This window comes from Microtus oregoni, unplaced genomic scaffold (assembly GCF_018167655.1).
Source record: "Microtus oregoni isolate MIOR12 unplaced genomic scaffold, Mior012 000073F_001, whole genome shotgun sequence".
NCBI classification, from domain to species: Eukaryota; Metazoa; Chordata; class Mammalia; order Rodentia; family Cricetidae; genus Microtus; species Microtus oregoni.
The window spans coordinates 2,644,167-2,667,624 of NW_024543981.1; the positions used below are offsets into that span (position 1 = coordinate 2,644,167).

The 23,458-nt window shown below is 43.1% G+C and overlaps 1 protein-coding gene across 1 annotated transcript; it reads right to left on the reverse strand.

Annotated features, from left to right (window-relative positions):
- Positions 1–6,800: 6,800 nt before the first annotated feature.
- LOC121441067 (ras-related protein Rab-33A) lies at positions 6,801–22,634 on the reverse strand. The gene is made up of 2 exons (XM_041642202.1): positions 22,106–22,634; positions 6,801–7,363 (listed from the first exon to the last, which is right to left on the reverse strand). Exons 1-2 carry the CDS (start codon positions 22,361–22,363, stop codon positions 6,908–6,910), a joined length of 714 nt encoding a protein of 237 aa, XP_041498136.1. The 5' UTR covers positions 22,364–22,634; the 3' UTR covers positions 6,801–6,907.
- Between the last annotated feature and the right edge of the window lie 824 nt (positions 22,635–23,458).

A 23,458-nucleotide genomic window follows, 5' to 3' on the forward strand; every position in this document is an offset into this window, starting at 1 on the left:
AAGAGCACTAGCTGCTCTTCCAAAGGTCCTGAGTTCAATTCACAGCAACCACATGGTGGTTCGCAACCATCTGTAATAAGATCTGGTGCCGCCTTCTGATGTGCAGGCATACATGCAGGGAGAACACTGTATAGATAATAAACCTTAAAAAAAGAACTATCATGTCTAAATAAACCAAACTTTTCAATTGATTATGTCAAGCCACTGAAGCATATCTAACTTCGGGAAGGGCCATTTGGCCCGTGTTTTTGAGGCAGCAGCAAGTCACAGTGACAAGTCATAATGAGATTCTCTCAGAAGGGACGGCCTTCACATTCCAAAGCTGGGAAATGGCCTTGGTCACAAGATACTGGTCATTAGGGCTTCAGTGACCTTGAGTAAACAAACTCCTTGATTTAACCCTTATCTTCCAATAGTTACTACACCCCCACCATGTTTCTCTGTAAGGACATCCCTAGAATTTACTACCCTAGTCCAGATAAACCATCCTGTTATTACTGTACAGATTTATTGACATTGATCTAAAAAAGTATGAATGCACCATGATTTGATCAATTCTTCAGAACTCAATGTGAAAATTACAGTGTATATGTAAAATTAATTGAAAAAAGTCTTGTCCATCAGTTCTTGTATTGACTTCATTGATCTTGCCCAAGGAATCTACACACAAACTGAGAAGAATAGAGCTAATCTTTTTGTCATCTAGTCTGATATTGTTTCCATTCAATGAGGTCCCCAGAAGAATAAGCAGGACAGTATTTGAGGTACTCCCCTTTATTTGATTTCGTTTTTTATTTTTATTTATATTTTTTTGGTTTTTTTTTTTTTAAGACAAGGTTTCTCTGTGTAGCCCCTGACTGTCTTGGAACTCACTCTGTAGGAAGGCTATATGCCTCTCCCTCTGCTTCTTGAGTGCTGGGATTAAAGACATGCCGCCATTGCCTGGCACCCTTTTATTTGAAGTATCTGAATTTCCATATGGGTTTGTGGGTAGACTCAAGTAAAGCAGGTTTCTTAACCATGATTGTGCCTAAAGCTTCCTCTGGTCATGTAAGATTAAATGCAAAGTCACAGTGCTTACTCAGTTATTGGGGGAAAAATGAATACTAACCACAGAGTCAGAGCCAGCCTTAAAATTCCATTTCTTATTCTGGTTCAGCTGCATCCTGATTTAAGGCAATCAATATATCCCCAAAGCAACAGGACTAGCTACTTTACCGGGCTTCAGAGGCTGCCTCCCTGCACAGATCAAGTGCTTCCTATGTGTCCCTGCTTTTTCCACTCTGCTGCTATGCTATAGTTCTTAACATAGCAGGTTAACAGGCTTCCCGGGAAGAGCGAAGCCCTAGTAATTGGACAAGGAGTAATGTCAGGGCACCTTCAGGTCATTTCCTTGAGTAAGGATATCCTAGCTCCTGGTGTCTAAGTGCCCGAGTTAGTGCCAGAATTTGTTCCTGCTACTTAGGCAAGCATCCAGGAAATATTCATTCAGCTGTCAGAAAACCACTTTGTTGCCATCACTAACTTCGCCAACAGGAGGCGTGTGGTGGACGTGTATCTCCTTTTAGTGTCAATTTTGTCGCTTGCATCTAGAGTGGCACTCGATGTGGAAGTGTTTATACTCAGGATTAGTCTTCCCAAGTCTCTTGAAGTTAAGAGGCTCTTACCTAGTAGTTTCAGGCAAGCAGCCCAAGGACAATGGGTGTGCCCAAAATAGTTTCATTTTTTTTCTTGCTTAGGGCCTGAAAGGATCCACTTCACCAGGCTGAGTTCCTTGGGAACCCAGAGTGTCCTGCTGGCTTTAACGACATGGCTAAAGAAAGACAGTTTCTGCTGTTAGAGCTTGTCAGGAAGCTTATGGAAGACTATACACATGGGGGCACCACAGAATCATCTGTGACCATTTTAAAAATTCCAATTCCTGAACACCACTTTTGAGCTTCTAGATAAAGTGGTTTGGAAATCTGTTCTATAAGTAATTGAGATACTGCAGTTAACTTGAACCAGTATTTGAGATCCACTAATCTAAGAAACTCTCAGATGAAATATTTCATCAATCTTAATGTCTATGCACAGCCCTTAGAGGCACAAACAACCGAAGGACTTAGAATCAAAACAAGAGTTTAACTCAGATGGTTGCTCTGTGTAAATCATGCTGATATGGTCAAGAAACTTAAAGGTACCAGGAGGTGGTGGCACATGCCTTTAATCCCAGCACTGGGGAGGGAGGCAGAGGTAAGTTGATCTCTGTGAGTTTGAGGCCAGCCTGGTCTATAAGAACTAGTTCCAGGACCCTAGGGCTGTTTGTTACACAGAGAAATCCTGTCTTGAAAATCAAAAAAAAAAAAAAAAGACGAAGGAAGGAAGGAAGGAAGGAAGGAAGGAAGGAAGGAAGGAAGGAAGGAAGGAAGGAAGGAAGGAAGAAAAGAAAAACTTAAAGGCAGTTTAAGAGCCTAAGCCAGCCTTTTTTTCCAAAAGGAGCAAGTGCCCTTCCAGGAAGATGATGAGGAATGACCAATGGAGGAAGGTAGCAATGAAGGAAGGCAGCAACTCTATCCCCTTTGGTGTTTCAAAATAATAAACTACCGCCGGGCGATGGTGGCGCACGCCTTTAATCCCAGCACTCGGGAGGCAAAGGCAGGCGGATCTCTGAGTTCGAGACCAGCCTGGTCTACAAGAGCTAGTTCCAGGACAGGCTCCAAAACCACAGAGAAACCCTGTCTCGAAAAACCAAAAAAAAAAAAAAAAGATAATAAACTACCTTTAGAGGCATTTGCTAGTAAACATAGTAGAAATTAAGCCTTGCTTTCTAGAAAGCTGTCTGTACATAACTGGGTCCATGCCATTCCAAGTGAGCTTAGTTCCTTTCCTGGGCTTATCCAACTATTCTGGACTAAGGATTTTTTCTTGCCTTAGCCTAGCCAGTTGTGCTTAGATCAGCATCTGACCCCGGACTCTCTTAGTAATTGAGGTGACGGTCCTTAACATCACTGACCTTAGCCACAATATATCCTCGTGCTAGCTACAAGCCTCTGAGCAAGCAAGTACAGTCTGAGTCACGGCTGGAAGATTTTCAGTCATAAAAAAGCATACCAACCAGGTCATCAAGTCAACAGACAACAGAACCCAAGCTCTTTTGGTAAAATGCAGAGGCAAGACATTGGGTAGGAGCAACTGACAAGAAAACCAGCTCTTACTGGAATACTAAAGACTGGTATCCAGGCCAGGAAACAAGAAACATACTGGTGATTGTGATGAGCCTGAGGCCAGGTGGTCTTGCCAAAGGACTGTAGAGGTGAACTGAACCTTTCTTTGAGAAGCCCACTGAAATGAGTTACATTTTGCTATCTGGGGGCAGAGCTGCATAGGCCTAACAAGAAAGAACTCAGAAGCTGTCATCTCAAGACTCTCTCATAGCAAGATTCCAGTAAGACCATTAAAGGAGCATCTTCAAACATGGACACTCGCCCAGGACTATTGTACCTTTACTAGACATTTTTAGATTACAGTTGAACAGAGAACTAGATGTATAAAAAACAACTATTGAAGTCTCCTGCTGGAGAATCACCAAAAAACAAATAGAGTGTTCCACCTGACAGTAAGGCCATCCACCTCAGCACCCTTTAGGACAATAATACCAAAAGAAATTAAATGTTTCAAAATAAATTTATTTAGCAAAAAGAAAAAAACATAATGTAGGCTTGTACACAGAAACTATTAGGGCAGGTCTGGGGAGATGACTCAGTGGTTAAGAGGCTACTCTCCTAGAGGACCCGGGTTTAATTCCCAGCACCCATATGGCAGCTCACAATTTTCTGTAACTCCAGTTCCAGGGAATCTGACACCCTCATACCAAATGCACATAAAATAGTTAAATATTTTTAAAAGCCTATGAGGGGGCTGGAGAGATGGCTCAGTGGTTAAGAGCATTGCCTGCTCTTCCAAAGGTCCTGAGTTCAATTCTTGGCAACCACATGGTGGCTCACAACCATCTGTAACGGGGTCTGGTGCCCTCTTCTGGCCTGCAGACATACACACAGACAGAATATTGTATGCATAATAAATAAATAAATAAATAAATAAATAAATAAATAACCTATGAGGGCTGTGAGATGGCTCAGTAGGCAAAGACAGTAGGCTGTCAAGTCTGATAACCTGAGTTCAATCCTTGGAACCCATATGGTGGAAGGAGAGAATCAACTCCTGCAGGCCATCCTGTGACCTGCACACAAATACCAGAATGCTTATGCACTTTCCACACACAAATAAATAAATAAAAATATTAAAATAAATTAGATTATTCTTTCTGGGAGCAGTCAGTGATGTTGAGTATATATTCTCAACATACCCTTGTACTCACTATTGCTTAATTTTATTTTTTTTAAGATTTATTTTGTGGGCTGGAGAGATGGCTCAGAGGTTAAGAGCACTGACTGCTCTTCCAGAGGTCCTGAGTTCAAGTCCCAGCAACCATATGGTGGCTCACAACCATCTATGAGATCCGGTGCCCTCTTTCTGACCTTCAGGTGTACATGCAGGCAGAACACTGTATACATAATAAATAAAATCTTTAAAACAAGATTTATTTTGTATGCATGACTGTTTCCTGCATGTATGTATGTGTGCCATGTGCATGCAGAGGTAGGTTACAGACAGTTGTGAACCATGATGTGGGTTTGGGGATCAAACCTGCATCCTCTCTAAGAACAGCAAGGACTCTTAATCACTGAGCCATCTCTCCAGCCCTCTGTTGTTGAATTCCTGTTTCTAAGTAATTGCATTATTCTGTAACTGGGTCACGGGGTCTTTGAACATAGGAGATGTATCTTCCTGTAATACATATTCCATGGCGTCCTTTGCACACTATGTATTTCTTAGCTTGAACCTTGCCTCATCCAAGAAAGGAGAGGGGCGTCACAAATGAAATGTGGGAGAAGAGTAGAATATTTTTGCAAAAGAACTGGAATTGTGAGACAGCCTACTTTTTTTTTTTTTTTTTTTTTTTTTTTGTTTTTCGAGACAGGTTGCTCTGTAGCTTTGGAGCCTGTCCTGGAACTAACTCTTGTAGACCAGGCTGCCTCTAACTCACAGAGATCCGCCTGCCTCTGCCTCCTGACTTCTGGGATTAAAGGCATGCGCCACCACCGCCCAGCAAGACCGCCTACTTTTACACTTTAGAAAAGTTGGGAGGGGGGGCTGGAGAGATGGCTCAGTGGTTAAGAGCATTGCCTGTTCTTCCAAAGGTCCTGAGTTCAATTCCCAGCAACCACATGGTGGCTCACAAACATCTGTAAAGAGGTCTGGCACCCTCTTCTGGCCTTCAGGCATACAGAGAGAATATTGTATACATAATAAATAAATAAATCAATAAATAAATAAATATTAAAAAAAAAGAAAAGTGGGGGGGATCTAAGGCGCACACCTAGGGAATGCAGGAAATGTTAAGTCCACATCTCCTTTCAGGACTTCACAGAGCTAAGTGAAGTGGCACACACATTTTAATCCCAGCACTTGGGGGACAGAAGCAAGAGGATCTTGTATGTTTGAGGCCAGCCTAGTCTACATAGCAAGTTCCAGAATGGCCAGGACTAAATAGGTTCTGTCTCAAAAAAGAAAAAAAGAAAGAAAGAAAGAAAGAAAGAAAGAAAGAAAGAAAGAAAGAAAGAAAGAAAGAAAGAAAGAAAGCCAGAGGTAGTGGTACATGCCTTGCCTTTGATCCCAGCACATGGGAGGCAAAAATAGGCGGATCTCTATGAGTTTGAGGCCAGCCTGGTGTATAGAGTGACTTCCAAGACAACCAGAGCTGAATGGTGAGACTCTATCTTCTTTCTTTCTTTATTTTTTCGAGACAAGGTTTCTCTGTAGCTTTGGAGCCTGTCCTGGAACTAGCTCTTGTAGACCAGGCTGGCCTCTAACCCACAGAGATCCGCCTGCCTCTGCCTCCCAAATGCTGGGATTAAAGGTATGCGCCACCACCGCCCGGTGAGACTCTGTCTTAAACAAAAAAAGAAGGAAGGCAGGAAGGAAGGCAGGAAGGAAGGCAGGCAGGCAGGCAGGCAGGCAGAAAGAAAGAAAGAAAGAAAGAAAGAAAGAAAGAAAGAAAGAAAGAAAGAAAGAAAGAAAGAAAGAAAGAAAGAGAAAGAAAGAAAGAAGAAAGAAAGAAAGAAAGAAAGAAAGAAAGAAAGAAAGAAAGAAAGAGAAAGAAAGAAAGAAGAAAGAAAGAAAGAAAGAAAGAAAGAAAGAAAGAAAGAAAGAAAGAAAGAAAGAAAGAAAGAAAGAAAGAAAGAAAGAAAGAAAGAAAGAAAGGGGGCTGGAGAGATGGCTCAGAGGTTAAGAGCATTGCCTGCTCTTCCAAAGGTCCTGAGTTCAATTCCCAGCAACCACATGGTGGCTCACAACCATCTGTAACGGGGTCTGGTGCCCTCTTCTGGCCTGCAGGCATACACATAGACAGAATATTGCATACATAATAAATAAATAAATATTTTTAAATAAGAAAGGAAGGAAGGAAAGAGAGAAAGAAAGAAAGAGAAAGAAAGAAAGAAAGAAAGAAAGAAAGAAAGAAAGAAAGAAAGAAAGAAAGAAAAAGAAAGAAAGAAAGAGACAAACAAAAAAAAAATACTTATGACTGTCAAAAAAACTCTTCTTGTGGCTAGGAATGTAGCTCAGTGGCAGAGTTCTTTATTACCAGATGCAAGGCCCTAGCTTCTAGCCTCAGCACTCCAAACAACAACAAGAAAGTCTTCCTAGAAAAAAGCAAGACATAAAGGCAGGTGATAATCTATACAAAGTTTATTTTGATATCAGTTTGTATGGAAACAAGCAGGTGTCAGCATTATGCAGGCACAGAAAAAAGGGAAAGAAGAAAACTCCAATGCTAATTCTCTTGTATTTACACTATTTGGTTTCAACAAGGACAGGAAGCTTTACTGTTAGCTTCCTGTGGGAACTCCAGTTTCTGCACCTTGCCTTGCTGCCTCTCAGCATCACGATACAAGAGGGATTTCTGAGCCTTCAGTCGGCAAGCCAGGCACATGAAAATTGACTCCACGTTCTGACTTTCTTTGGGGTCCTTGGCTGATGTCTCAAACAAGAGCATGTTGTGGGCATCAGCAAATTTCAGGGCTAAGTTGGAGGGTACCTGGATCTGTTCCCTCAAGTCACACTTGTTACCCACAAGCACCTTTGGGACTAGTGGGGGCACAGCATGCCCATTGCATTCTTGGATCCACATTTTTAAGTTGGTGAAGGAGGTCATCTTGGTGACGTCATAGACAAAGACCACGGCATGCACATTGCGGTAGTAGTGCTCCACCATGCTTTTACGGAAGCGTTCCTGTCCTGCTGTGTCCCACACCTGAACCTGCAACAAAAACCCACATGTGAAGTTGGAAAAGGAAACATGAGGAGATGAGAAAAAGCATAGTCTTAATGCATTAGAAAATGAGGTAACAAGTCCTGTTATAGCAATAAGTCCTTGACAGATCAGTTGAATGGACCTATCAAAGCTCAGAGAGCTGTTTTAGAGTTTGTTAAGGTTTTTTTTTTCCTTGAAATTGATGCATGAAGCCGGGTGGTGGTGGCAAACGCCTTTAATCCCATCACTTAGAAGGTAGAGGTAACGTGGTCTAAAGAGGGAGTTCCAGAACAGACAAGGCTATACAGACAAACCATGTCTTGAAAAAAAAGAGAGAGAGATCTGAGACAGAGAAAAAGAAAGGAAAAAAATAAATGGATGAATGAAAATACAAAGTTGAAAAATATAAAGAATTGTAGTTTAAAAAGAGTACACAGGACTGGAGAGTTTGCCCAGGGGTTAATAACACTTGATGCAGAGGACCCAGATTTGATTCCACGCATTCATAAGTAAACACACAACTGCTTCTAGCTACAGTCCCTGAGGACTGAATGCCCTCTTCTGACCTTGGCTAGTACCAAGCATACACGTAATGCACTTTACATATGCACAAAGAAAACACTCATGCACATAAAACAATGAATCTTTTTAAAATTAATAGAAATAGTTCACAAATTGGTCAAGTTTCCTGGAGGACAATGTGAAAATTTTATCAATAATCTTAAAAATGTTCACAACTCTTAAGACTTGTAATCCTATTTCCAGTAATCTATTCTATAGACATTGAAAAGATGCTCTCAAATTGTATGAAAATATCTTGATCACACTGTTATTTTTACTGAAGGAAAAATGTTCACTATGAGATGAATAGCACACACACACACAGAGGCATACACTAAAAGTCATATTTGCGCCAATTCACAGCTGCAATTCCAGCACTCAAGGGTAAGGCAAAAGGCTTTCTGTGAGTTCATGTAGCCTAGGCTATATGAAAAAAAAAAAAACCTTGTCTTAAAAGACCAGAGAGAGGATATAACAGTTTACATAAGTGATTCCAAAAATTCTACCAAGGAACTTCTACAACTCATAAACACTTTCAGCAATGTAGCAGGATACAAGATTAACTCAAAAAAATTAGTAGCCCTTCTGTGCACAGATGATAAAGGGGCTAGGGAAGAAATCAGAGAATCAATGCCATTCAGAATAGCCACAAATAGCATAAAATATCTTGGAGTAACTCTAACCAAACAAGTGGAAGACTTGTATGATAAGAACTTTAAATCTTTTTTTATATTTATTTATTTATTATGGATACAATATTCTGTTTGTATATATGCCTGTTAGAAGAGGACACCAGACCTCATTACAGATGGTTGTGAGCCACCATGTGGTTGCTGGGAATCGAACTCTGGTCCTTTGGAAGAGCACGCAATGCTCTTAACCGCTGAGCCATCTCTCCAGCCCCCAGAACTTTAAATCTTTGAAGAAAGAAATTGAAAAAGACACCAGAAAGTGGAAAGATCTCCCATGCTCTTGGGTAGGCAGAATTAACATAGTAAAAATGGCAATCTTACCAAAAGCAATCTACATATTCAACGCAATGCCCATCAAAATTCTTCAAAGACCTCAAAAGAACAGTATTCAACTTCATAGGGAAAAGCAAAAAATCCAGGATAGCCAAAACAATCCTGTACAATAAAAGAACTTCTGGAGGCATCACAATCCCTGACTTCAAACTCTGCTACAGAGCTAAAGTGCTGAAAACAGCAAGGGATTAGCATAAGAACAGACAGGAGGAACAATGGAACCCAATAGAAGACCTGGATATCAATCCACACATCTTCGAACACCTGATCTTTGACAAGGAAGCAAAAAATATCAAATGGAAAAAAAGAAAGCATATTTAACAAGTGGTGCTGGCATAACTGGATAGCAACATGTAGAAGAATGAAAATAGACCCATATCTATCACCATGCACAAAACTCAAGTCGAAATGGATAGAAGACCTCAACATAAAGCCAGCCATACTGAACCTTATTGAAGAGAAAGTGGGAAGTATACTTGAACGCATTGGCACAGGGAACCACTTCTTAAATATAACCCCAGCAGCACAGACACTGAGAGAAACAATTAATAAATGGGACCTCCTGAAACTGAAAAGCTTCTGTAAAGCAAAGGACATGGTCAACAAGACAAAATGACAGCCTACAGAATGGGAAAAGATCTTCACTAACAGCACATCAGACAGAGGTCTAATCTCCAAAATATACAAAGAACTCAAGAAATCAGACACCAAAAGATCACATAATCCAATAAAAAAATGGAATACAGACCTAAACAGAGAATTCTCAACAGAGGAATCTAAAATGGCTGTAAGACACTTAAGGAAATGTTCAACATCCTTAGTCATCAGAGAAACGCAAATCAAAACAACTCTGAGATTTCCTCTCACACCTATAAGAATAGCCAAGATCAAAAACACTGATGACAACTTATGCTGGAGAGGTTGTGGGGTAAAGGGAACACTTCTGCATTGATGGTGGGAATACAAGCTAGTACAGCCCCTTTAAATGTCAGTGTGGCGATTTCTCAGAAAATTAGGAAACAACCATCCTCAAGACAGTAATACCACTTTGGGGTATATATCCAAAAGATGCTCAATCATACCACAAGAACATGTGCTCAACTATATTCATAGCAACTTTGTTTGTCATAGCCAGAACCTGCAAACAACCTAAATGCCCCTCAATCAAAGAATGGATAAAAAAAAATGTGGTGCATTTACACAATGGAGTACTACACGGCAGAAAAAAATAACGATAGCTTGAATTTTGCAGGAAAATGGATGGAGCTAGGAAACATTATTTTGAATGAGTAACCCAGACACAGAAAGACAATTATGACATGTACTCACTCATAGGTGGTTTTTAAACATAAAGCAAAGAAAGCCAGCCTACAAACCACAAATGCCAGAGAACTTAGACAACAAGACAGACTTACATAGATCTAATCTACAAGGGAAGTAATAAGTAGAAAAAGACAAGATCTCCTGAGTAAATTGGGAGCATGGGGACCTTGGGGGAAGATTGAAAGGGGAAGGGGAGAGGCAGAGAGGGGAGCATAGAAAAATGTAGAACTCAATAAATATCAATAAAACAGAATAAAAATAAAATAAAATAGAAGACCAGAGAGAGAAAATAAGAAAGAGAAATAACATATAATATTTTTCAGGGCTGGTATGTTCAATTTTTAACTGGCCCCAAATGTTTTCTCATATGATATAATCTCAATTTTAAAAAACATTAAACACAGGCTGGAGAGATGGCTCAGCAGTTAAGAGCATTGCCTGTTCTTCCAAAGGTCCTGAGTTCAATTCCCAGCAACCACATGGTAGCTCACAACCATCTGTAATGAGATCTGGTGCCCTCTTCTGGCCTTCACGCATACACACAGACAGAATATTGTATACATAATAAATAAATAAATAAATATTAAAAAATAAACACAAATGTTTGTAGGAAAATCTAGAATTGTATATACCAGAATATTAATGGCTATTTGAATATAGGTAATATTTATTGTCTTTGTTCTTTTTCCTTGCCCTAATTTTATGGTTTAAAATACATGTTGCTTTGTAGTGTTGTTGTTGTCATTGTTGTTTGAGACAAGGTCTTAACACACACACACACACACACACACACACGCGCACACACACACACACACACACATACATATATATATATATATATATATATATATATATATATATATATATATATATATTAAGCTGGCCTGAAATTAGTGATCCTTCTGCCTTACCTCACCTTCCTGAGCTCTGGGTTATAGGATGTACCTTCTTACCTAACTTGTATTACACAATTAGAAAAACTAAGATGAGTCAGGCCATATTTGGCTCCATAGCAAGTTGGAGGCCAGCCTGGACTATACAAGAGCCTACTTTACTGCCATCAGAAAAGCAAAACTAGTGTTAAAAGTCTCACCATTGCCGGGTGGTACTGGTATAAACCTTTAGTCCCAGCCAGGGAAGACAGAGAAACCCTGTCTAGAAAAACGAAACCAAACCGGACAAACAAACAAAATACCTTGCCATCTAGTTTATTTGTCTGTTTAAATGAGATCTAATTATGTAACCAAGGCTGACTTCAAATTCATGATCCACCTGTCTCATTCACCCTGGTGGTGCTAGAATTACATAGAATTACATGCTTGAGCCACCATGCCTGCTTTTCAATTTATTTTTAAATTTACGTCTTTGTTATGTAAAAGTTAATTTAATTCACTCTATTTTTCTTCTGCATCTTGGCTTTTGGGATAAAGGCCAAATTATGAAGAGAAAAATCTGGTATCAGTAACATATGCACAGACATAATTCCCAGGGGAACACTCTGGAAGTCAACATATATCCAAGCCCAGTTTTAATTTCTGTGATATATTCAGGGTCTGGGACAAGAGATATTCATGCTCAGAATGCTGATCTCAAGAGCCTATAAAATTCTCAGTTATAAAGCCAAATTTTGTTATGGCCTCTTGCTTGACTACTTTGACTCTTCAAATGAAGTTTCTACTCTTTATTTGGAACTAGCCGTCTGTGAGTATAATCTGTGGAATATAGTTGAATCTCTTTACGGAGTGAAGATCTTCTAAGACCACAATTCCGGACATCAGTTTCCATTGTCCTGGCTCTGCTTCATTAACCTCTAGGATCTTTTAGTGGAGCTCACTTCTCGCCTGGTCTGGCCTCAGTCTTTCTATCTCAGTCTTCTAGTGTTGGGGTTGTGGAATATTTACTATCAGCCTCAGCTTGATTTGGATTCTCATGAACCCTGGTCAGGCTCTCCTCTCTCTGTTTCTGGACTACAACAGTCATTTGGTTCCTGAATGTCTCCACTTCATTGCTCCCTAAATGCTGCTGTCACACTAGCTACCTCCATCCCCTGCTTGGACCTGTATGTCATCTTCCTTTTTAGGAAATTATGGTGGCCTTACACTGCATGTGCTGTCAAATGGAAATAGTTCAGTCTGCCTTAATTTGACCTATTCCTACCTAGGTTCAAGATGCTTGGCCACATCTTTCTCTGTGACTGTACCCACTAATCCATCCTTCCACAGTAGATCCTGATCCCAATCTCACCCATTCTTGAAGACTCAACTTGTGCTTTAGGGGAGGAGGGCTTTTTTTTTTTTTTTGAGGCAGGGTCTCTCAATTTAATCCTGGCTGTCCTGGAACTGCTTCTGTAGACCAGGCTGACCTTGAACTCACAGAGATCCACCTGCCTCTGCATCCCAAATGCCGGCATTAAAGGCATGAGTCGCCATGCTTGGTTCAAATCTTCATTTTTTTTCATTTGCAAGATATATTATTTTATTATTTCTATTTTATATTTATGGATGTTTTGCCTGAATTTGTGCCTATGCAACACATGCATGCAGTCCCTAAAGAGACCAGAAGAGAAAAACAGATACCCCTGGAACTGGAATTACAGGTGGTCCAAACACCTCCCACATTCCCACCTGTATTCCTGCAGGTATTTCCAGATGAAAATGGAACCAGACCTCCGGAAGAGCAGCCAGCCAATGCTCTTAAGTACTGAACCATCTCTCCAGTCCCCCCATCTGCAAATCTCTTATAACTTCTCTCCAATTCTCTTTTCTTAGGAATTCTGATTGCTTTGGGGTCTACATCATTCCATTTAGAATACATGTGTGTCTTCTTTATTCTGTCAGTGCTGCCAGTCTCTCGCTGACTAAACTGTAGGCAGTCTTTTTCAGCTTTGAGGTGGTGATGATGAACAGCAGTATTGGCCTGAGCCCCTAGAACTACCAGCAGTAGGACAGCTCAGGTATCTGCCTGACCATTTCAGAGAAAACATCCCACTTTGGTTATACACAGAAGCAAAAAGCCTCTGTAAGCAGAGACCAAAAAAAAAATGATTTTATTTCCTCTTCCTCTCTGGTGCTCTGAGCAGGAAGGAAGAGAGGCAGATGGGGAGACGGATGGGGGTCAGGGGGAAGAAAACAGGCCTAATACAGGAATATCGTTTCCACTTGGCTCCCGCTCTCCACTTCCCACCCCCACTCTCCAGTAGTCTTAACTCTCGCCTCTGAGTGAAGCTGAATCCCTGTCGGCCCTCAGGCATGTGGCAGATGCTTTAACACCATGAGCTCAGGATTCTAAAAATACCTGCAGGAACACGGGTGGGAATGTGTGAGGTGTTTGAACTGAGTAAGGTTGGCTGTTTGGCTTTTCCTTGGCTTCCTAATTGTGTACAACCACCCAAGTTGCCAGAACTGTAGGGAGAGCCCCTCTGCTGGAGTTCTCCTCTGCCTTCCTGAAGCTACAAAGAAAGCCTTGAAGCTTTCATGTAGACGTTTGGGAGTTCAGGGGCAGTTACTGTTCTAATTCCAGTTCTATATAAACCGCATCCAAAGTTTTTGCACCCCTGCCTGTGATGAGACATAAGCCCGGAAGCAGGCTACTCCCAGCAGAAAACAGAAGAACTAGCAGGTATGGCCTCAAAACCTCTAAAAGGGAAGTACATCAGTCAGGCTCACTGGATGCATTGAACGGGTTCTGTGTCTGGGGATGCAGTTTTCCTGTCCTCAGCATCCTTACTGTCCTTTCATCCTTGCTAGGGAATGAGAGAAGATACTTCCCCTTCTCTTTTTTCTCTTTCTTCCTTCCTTCCTTCCTTCCTTCCTTCCTTCCTTCCTTCCTTCCTTCCTTTCTTTCTTTCTTTCTTTTTCTTTTGGTTTTTCAAGACAGGATTTCTCTGTAGCTTTGGAGCCTATCCTGGAACTAGCTCTTGTAGACCAGGCTGGCCTTGAACCCACCAAGATCCACCTGCCTCTGCCTCCCGAGTGCTGGGATTAAAGGCATGCGCCACCACTGCCCGGTCCCCCTCCTATTTCTTTTCTTCCCAGTGGACATGGTTGAGGACTACTCCTTAGCTACTCATGCCTGGGATGCTCATCACTCTCAGAGGGCCAGTACGGTACAGTGAAGTCAAACCAACTGGAATACAAATCTCTCCCCAAATCTCCTGCTAGTTGTGTGTCCTTTCTCTACTTCAGCATCCTCATCTGGAATGTCTTGGTGACATTTCTTGGACATGCATGGCCTGCCTAATACAGATTCCAGAATTCCCCAGATGCCCACATTATGGAAGATCAAATGCCCTTTGTAAAACAGTGTACTGTTTACATATTACCCTGCACACACCCTTTCTACATTTGTTTGTTTGTTTTTCAAGACAAGGTTTCTCTGTGTAGCAGCTCTGTCTTTCCTAGAACTCACTCTGTAGACCAGACTGGCCTCGAACTCACTGAGATTCACCTGCCTCTACCTCCTGAGTGCTGGGATTAATGGCATTCACCACCACTCCTGGCCTTTCTACATGTTTTAAAGTATCTCTTCTTATACTTATATTTGATACGATGCAAGTGATCAAAAATACTTGATCTAATGTATTGTTTAGGGAAGAAGAAAAAAGTCTGTATATGTTTAGGTAGATTCATGTGTGCGCATGTGCACACACACATACACGTATACACACACACACACAGGCCAATACTGCTGTTCATCATCACCACCTCAAAGCTGAAAAAGACTGCCTACAGTTTAGTCAGCGAGAGACCGGCAGCACTGACAGAATAAAGAAGACACACATGTATTCTAAATGGAATGATGTAGACCCCAAGGCAATCAGAATTCCTAAGAAAAGAGAATTGGAGAGAAGTTATGAGAGAGAGAGAGAGAGAGAGAGAGAGAGAGAGAGAGAGAGAGAGAGAGAGATCTCATCTAGATCACGCTGGCCTGCCTTAAACTTATTTAGCCAAATACAAGATGACCTTGTAGTTTTCATTTTCCTGTTTCTATTCCCTGAGTGCTAGGATTTCAGGTATACCTCACTGGGCCAGGATTATGTGTCACTGGGATTGGACTCAGGGCCTCATACTTGCTAGGCCAGCACTATACTAGCAGAGCTATATCTCCAGTCCCTGCTTCTTTCTCTAAACATTTTCTTTTCAGTTAGTTGGACCCCTTGAGTACAGAGGGCCAACTGTATACAGTGAGTACAGCTGGAAAGACAGCACTCTGGCTTCTATTCAGTAGCTGAGTAAATGAAACCATAATTTCCTCGTCTCTATAGTGGGAAGTTGGGTTTCTCTGTGGCTGCTAAGATGATCCAATGAAATGATAAATGAGAAGAAGTTTTTGTAAGATGTGAAGTGCTCAATGAATATTAGTTGTTATCATTGTCTCAAAGAGCACATCAACCTTTAGTACTGTGCCTTGGGTCTACTGGTTCGCACTGTGGAAAGCTTGGCTCTAGAAGCCGAAACAGGGCAAGGGCAGTTAGTGGGAAGAGGCAGGGAGAAAGATGCATTATCTTGCCATGAGCAGCTTGGATAGGCCCAGATTAATGGGGTGATGGGCAAAGGCTGAGGGGCATGGGGTGGAGAGCTGCCACATCCTGCCTTGAATAAGCTTCAGCAAGCCCTCCATCCCCTACATATACTTTTAGCTGACCTGGGTATTTTTTTTATCTAGTAGACATATCTGGCATCATTTTATTTATTTATTTTTTTAAACATTTTTACGGTTTATTTAACTTTATTTTATGTGCATTGGTGTGAAGTGTCAGATCCCCTGGAACTGATCTTCAGATAGTTGTGAGCTGCCATGTGGGTGCTGGGAATTGAACCCGGGTCCTCTGGAAGAGCAGTCTGTGCTCTTAACCACTGAGCCATCTCTCCAGCCCCTCTGGCATCATTTTATAGATGAGCTACGAATGTCTTTTTGTTGAAGGCCAATGGCAGAAGGCAAACGTACAAATAAAAAGAAAGAAAGAAAGAAAGAAAGAAGAAAAGAAAGAAAGAAAGATTTACAACCTTTGGTGGATACTCCCATGGATGACGGGGAAAGTTTAAAAGAAATCTTTTGTTTGTTTGTTTTTTGAGAAAGGGTTTCTGTGTATAGCCCTGGCTGTCCTGGAACTAGCCCTATAGACCAGGCTGGCCTCAAACTCACAGAGATCCACTTGCCTCTGCCTCCTGAGTGCTGGGATTAAAGGTGTGGGCCACTACCACTCAATTAAAAAAATCTTTTTTATTAATTAGCTGGACTGTTCCATATGTACCATATGTATCTAAGAAACACGCATACACAAAGATGACACACGATGCAATGAAAAGGACAGAGACAAAGACAGACAGGCACCCACTCACACATGCACCCACACTGGGGAAGGGAAAAAAATTAAAGGGGAAGAGAAGGAGGAGAAGAGGGAGGGAGAGGAAGAGAAAGGGGAAGGCAACAAGGGACACACACAGTGATGTATAGTTAACCATTAAGCTATCTGACAGAAGCTTAGAAGGCACCACAGAAAACATGACGTCATTCTGACTGTAGGCAACTTGTAAGGAACATTGAGCTCAGCCACCTTGCACTTAGTAATGTAACACAGGAAGGTGTTTTCCCCAGGGATCAGCAGAGGGGGAGAGCCCTGCATCTGGGCCATGCCTGTCTATAGCCATGGCTGAGCTGCTGCTATAGTGCTCAGCGTGTAGGAGGACCCAAGCTAGACAGAAGGGCTACTTTCTGTAAATGTCACCAAGAATGGTTCAGCAATGCCTAAACCCTCATTGGTTTCTGATGCTTTTATCCCGAGACAGATGCAAAATGGTTTAGCTAAACCTGTAGGTGACACATAAATAATGCATAATTATTAAGTTATAAGAAAAACAGATTCAACACAATGCCCATCAACGTTATTAAGAAAAGCTCCTCCCTTCCTTTGAGAGTTGGAATATGACTCCATCTTTCCTAGATTGAGCAGGAAAAGCTGCCAGCTTTCCTTTGTTGGGTCCCTCCATGTTGTTCTCACAGATAACCTTCTGGGTTAAATGGACTTAAGACTTATGTACTCTTCTAAGCCCGGCAATGGGAAACCCAGAAAGAGTGGCGGAAAAGGGATTAAGCTTGATCTTGTTTGATCTAAGGTAAGTTGCTTTCCCACTCTGAGTTCCAGTTCCCTACCTATAAAATGAGGACTTTGGATTTGAGACTTTTTTCCAAGGTCTTTTCTAGCTCTGAACACCTGTAATTCTCATGCCCAAACTGAGACAGTCCAGGTGTGAAAAGCAAACTCCAACCACTCTCTTGAGTGTCTTGAGTGCAAGCAAAAGAGATTTCTTGCTTGAATTTTATTTTATTTATTTAGTGGTGCTGGGGCTATGAGCCAAAGCCTCACATAGCCTAAACACACATTCTACCAGTGAACTATGCCCCCAAACTTGAAGGAGACAACGTGAAGGCTCTTGGATTTTTGGGCCATAGCCTTGGATTCCTTGCCTATACTCAGTAAGACAGGCTGCTTGGTAGTCTAGCATCACTCCCAATGAGGGGGCTTGATGTTACCTTCGAAAGTAGAGCTCAATGTAAAGAACATGGGCTCTGGGTCTCAGGTGAAACACTAGCAATCGTGAACATTGGTGAAACAGGCCTTTACTTTAAACCCCAGCACTCGGGGAGTCAGAGGCAGGCTGATCATTGTGAGTTCAAGGCCACCCTGATTTATAGAGCTAGTTCCAGGACAGCTAGGGAATATTACACAGAGAAACCCAGTCTTGAAAAACCAATAAAATAGGGGCTGGAGAGATGGCTCAGAGGTTAAGAGCATTGCCTGCTCTTCCAAAGGTCCTGAGTTCAATTCCCAGCAACCACATGGTGGCTCACAACCATCTGTAATGAGGTCTGGTGCCCTCTTCTGGCCAGCAGGCATACACACAGACAGAATATTGTATATATAATAAATAAATAAAAAAAACCAATAAAATATAAAAAAAAGAAGTAAAAAGCCTAGCAATCACAAAAGATTCCTCTGCCTGTGGGCAAGCTACTTCATCTCTCTCAAAATTGGTCTCCTTCTCTGTCAAAAGGGAATGATAAAAATCCCGATTCTAGGATGGCAAGATGGTTCAGCACTTGGCACCCAGCCTAATGTCCTGACTTTGATTCCTGAAACTCACAAGGTGGAAAGAGAACAGATTCTACGAGTTATCCTCTGACCTTCACATGTGCACTGTGAAATACATGTGACTTCACATGCACACAAACACACACGTACGTGTGCATGCACAAATGTTCACACATACTGCATGTAGATCTTTTTTAATTAAAAGTATTTTAAAATCTTAAGTCCTGGGGCTGCCGTATCAAGTAAGACATAAAATGACTAGTTTGGACTTTGTTTAGTCAATAAACAGAAGGGTTTTTGTTTAGTTTAGATTTATTTTTATTATTTGTAGTTACGTGTAGGTATGTGCACATTAATGAATGTGTCTGCAGAACTCAGAGGCATCAGGTATCTCTAGAGCTGGAATTACAGAGTCCTTGAAAGAGCAATATGTGTTTTTAACCACTGAGCTACCTCTCCAGCCCCAATAAATAGAAGTTTTCAATTATTATTCCCTAATTATTGGAGGCATTTCTTTTGAGTTTTATTTTAGGTTTATTGTGTGTGTATGGGGTTTTTTGTAGTGAACATGTAGGTGCTCCATTCCCTGAAACTACAGTTATGGATGGTTATGAGTCACTTGCGGGTGCTGAGAATTGAACCCAGGTCCCGGAGCATTTGTTATTGCAGAGGGCCTGGGTTCAAGTGCTGGTAACCTCTGAGTTACCTCTCTAGCTGCCATGGGGGGTTTCTTGAGTATGTGTTAACCAGGAAACGTTGGATTGTAAAAGGTATGAGGTACAAGAAGACACATGGTGATTGGGGGAAAGAAATAGGGCTTCAAAAGCCAGGTGGCGCACGCCTTTAATCCCAGCACTCGGGAGGCAGAGGCAGGCGGATCTCTGTGGGTTCGAGGCCAGCCTGGTCTACAAGAACTAGTTCCAGGATAGGCTTCAAAGCCACAAAGAAACCTTATCTTGAAAAAGAAAAGAAAAAAAAAGAAAGAAAGAAAGAAAGAAAGAGGGCTGGAGGGGTGGCTCAGAGGTTAAGAGCATTGCCTGCTCTTCCAAAGGTCCTGAGTTCAATTCCCAGCAACCACATGGTGGCTCACAACCATCTGTAATGGGACCCTCTTCTGGCCTGCAGGCATACACACAGACAGAATATTGTATACATAATAAAGAAAGAAAGAAAGAAAGAAAGAAAGAAAGAAAGAAAGAAAGAAAGAAAGAAAGAAAGAAAGAAATGGGACTTCAGACTCCTAAGGATAGCCCTGATACGGAAGATGTGGTTCTGAATATGGCAAATCAGGCATCCCCAGCAGAGGTTGTCATGTGTGCCACCCCTGAGACACAATCGGGAACAAGCCTGGAAGAGGCCATGCCCTATTCCAGAACTGAGAAAAGCCATTCCCCTGCCTGGGCTTCTACTTTATAATTTGAGAGCCTACTCTTGCTGGCTGAACTCTAGGGCTGCCACAGCTTACCCCACTGTACCTTTGTCTCTCCCCCCGAAAGGGCGACTAGCTAAGACACTCAGTCATCCAGTCATCTTCAAACCAAGTTTTGGTACTTGTTCCTGCAAGCAGTCAAAGCATGAGGCACAATCTACTTCTTTCTTGATCTCCTGCCAGGTGCCATGCTCTGCCGTCTTCCAGACACACTCGTCTCTCATTGGCCTGCTTGGGCCTTCTTGTTTCAACAGCTTACAAGGGAGCAGGTTCAGCATCTCCCAGGTCCCACACTCCCCTGATGGTCCTTGGAGAATTTGTCCTCAGAGGTTCCTTCTTGAACTGTGTTATAAGGCTTTGTCCTCTTGAAAATATCACCTTCCCCCAAAAGCCCATATTAAGCACTTATCTGCACGTGGTGTTGTGCTGATCTCTGTTTCTAGTGAGTCACACTGTCACAGGCTCTATCCTCTGGGGGAAAAAAAGTCTGGGATATTTGGCAGAGACTCTGAGACCCAGTTGGCTAAATAGAGGGGTGACAGTAGAGGAGGAATGGTTAAAAACACTCCCCAAGGCCATTTGGGTTATGACTTCATCCACTATTCACCTCCCACCCCTCATTTCTCCTCCCCCCAACCCTCCCCCCTCATCTTCCTTTTCTCCACATACTTTCTTTTTCCCAGCACTCAAATTCCAGATGACTTTAGCACCCTCCCCCAACCTGTAAGCCCAGGGAACTCTTTAGCTCCTTATAACACTTGATTTTAAATAAGCTATAACATTAATGAATGATTTTGAAGGTGTTTCAAAATGCATCCATTGGTTTATTTCTACTTTGGCAAAAAAAAGCAAACAAACCATGTCTTAGACTTTCCAGCATCTGGTAGGCATATATTAGAGAAACTAGACACCATAAAGAAGCCCTGACTTGTGCGAACATTCAACACGGGAGTCCTTGAAAAAGAAAGCCACAGACACCTGCATTGATTTTAAAAGGGCATGAAGCAATCCCTGTCTCCTCAGAAGTGGAAGAAGCAAAAAAGATCACAAGTTCAAAAGAATGTACTATCTCCCCAACCCAGAGGCTCACTCTTCCTTATCTCCTACCAGTCTTCCTGAAGTGCAGTCTTGGCTTGTTTTCTGAGGCCATTTTAATCACCAAGAAAGCTTGCACAATTTGGGATGTTTCATCAGCCCCTCCAATTCCCCAGTTCTTCTTTTCCACTTCACTTAGAAGACAGGACAGGACAGGACATGTGGCTACTTCAGTCGGTTTTCGCAGCAAGAAGTTTGCCTTCCCTTTGGCCCTACCTGGGGTCTAACTACAGGCAGAAGCAAAGGCCAGCTATGAGTCTAGAGGAATTGGTCTTTAGTATCCCTGGTGCCTTCTTAGAAGATTACCATGACACACAAAGCTGCCCTTGCCATATCCTGCTTCCTGCCACCCTCTCCCTGCACTTGACATATTCCTGTCTTACTGAGTTTCTCCTTTTACTGCATGAAATAAATATATAAAATATTTTGACTTGACCTACTTAATAAACTATGGAGAGAGGGGTCAAGGCACTTCCCCTGGCCCTCAGATAAGTTGTGCTACATTTTCCCAATGGGCCTTTTGAAGACAATGCCGGCAGAATGAGCAAAGGGCACTTTGTTCATTAGGTTCCCCAAAGCAAGCAAAGAAACAAGCATTTGAGAGAGACTGCCTCCAAAGAACAAGTTTGGGGGATGCTGAAGGCTCAGTGGGCGACCGACAATCTTTAAAAGGGCTCATGGCTTTGTCACACAACCATCTCTCCACCCCCATTTCAACTCAGCCCCAATCTTAAAAGTAAACTATAATTTAAAATAAAGCAGTTTTCATGCTCCATAAATTCCCAGCCTTCTTAATGTCACAGGGCTTAGCCAAGATGATTTTTTTATTGCAGCCTATTGGCACCCAAGAGGTAGAAAAGACCTCAAGATGTATAAAGTGCTTTGGGATCCATCCCACAAGACATCCGAGAAATGTTTCAGGCCTTCCTGTGCTCAGGGATGTCTCTCCCGCTCAGGGTTGAGGACAATTTCAAACCGGCTTTTCCAGGCAGGAGCTGTAAGGCGAGGGGTAAAAATGCAGCCACTCTGTCTTCCCAGGAAAATTGGGTTAGGTGGGGACGGAGCCCCTGAAAGAAGCTAAAAGGGGTGAGGATGCCACCAGGGTCTTGAACTCGGCAGGTGGCGACACAACCAAAGCTAGACATTTGTTATCACTAGAGCTTTACCTCAGGCGAAACCCCCTCCCAGGTCCCTCCCTTCCCGGACCTGACCAGCTGGATCACCTTGATCTTCTCGCCCTCGATTTCCACGGTCTTCTCCCTGAAGTCCACACCGATAGTGGCCTCAGTCTTCTCTGGGAAAGTACCCCCGCAGAAGCGGAAAGTCAGGCAGGTCTTGCCCACGTTGGAGTCCCCAATCACGATGATTTTGAAGATACGAATCTGTACATACTGGTCCATCGATGAGTCGAGCTCCAGCGATGCCAAGCCAGCAGCTGAAGCAGGCTGTAGGCTCCCATGGCCCAAGATGGGCTGCGCCATCTCCCCGGGACAGGACCGGGGTCCCAACCCCAGTCGAGGGCTCCACACAAAGAAAGCGGCCACGTTAGTGCGCTCAAGGCGAGAGAGCTTTGTGCGTGTGTGTGTGTGTGTGTGTGTGTGTGTGTGTGTGTGTGTGCACGCGCGCGCGTGTGCGTGTCTGAAGTGTGTGTCCGCCTGTGTGTGCGTGCGCCGGCAACGTGTGTGTGCGCGCGCGCTTGAAGGGGATGCTCTCACCCTAGGCACCCCTCCTCCTTCCCCAGTGCACCCTCCTAGCAGCTCTAAGGCACAGACACAAAAGCTTGCAAGAGAAGAAATGGAGAACCTGCCCGCCTTAAGCCCCCTCCTTCTGCCGGTGTGTGAGCTCCAAGACTGCAGGCTCAGGCTGTGCCGCGCCTTCGCCTAGACCCTCCCCTGTCTGGACCCCAGGGACACATGAGGGAGAAAGCCTAAGCAAAACGGGGAAGGGCTGAGGAGGGTGACACACGCCACCCCAGAATAGCCTTGCCTTCTTGCCCCTAGTTCAGTGGTGGGGTTCAGGCTTCCAACCCCCACTTAACTTAGAGCGAATGGGGTGAGTGGACAGTGAGCGCAGCTAGGGAGGACAAAGAGAGTTGTACCCTAAGGCATCACTGGAGAGCTTCGGGTGCGGTGCAGCACTAGGAGGTGGGGAATCTGAGGTACCTCTTTCAGCTCCACAGCAGCTGACAGCTGTGCCGCCGTGGTTCCCTGCCTTCCGCAAGTCTTAGGATAAAGAGGTTTTCGGTCTAATTGAGGGAGCAGGTGCACTTTGGGGCCTAAGGAATTGGGGAGGGCGCTGACAGGACACCGGTACACGCAGTGGCTTATGGAGGGCACTCATGCAGCTGAAAGGAGGAAGACACGGGGCACGGGTGTGAGTGTGTAGGGAGTGTTACAGTTTCTGTCAAAGACTTGCCAGATGTAGGGGGCGCGTACCAGGCGCCAACCTCCCCTCATCACACCACGAGCACCCACCCTCTGAATGTTCAAGAGGGCGGCTCCCATTGGCTGCTACAGTCGGTTGTGTTTGGCTGGCCAATGGGGAAGGCCCGCCGCGGGAGAGGGCCATAGAGAGGG

Bases quoted from the DNA above. Each gene is read 5' to 3' on its own strand.
- LOC121441067 (XM_041642202.1), bottom strand. From the start codon at position 22,363: ATGGCGCAGCCCATCTTGGGCCATGGGAGCCTACAGCCTGCTTCAGCT. The intron at 7,364-22,105 runs GTGATCCAGCTG...TTTTTGTTGCAG, and splicing joins TCGAGGGCGAGAAGATCAAG to GTTCAGGTGTGGGACACAGC.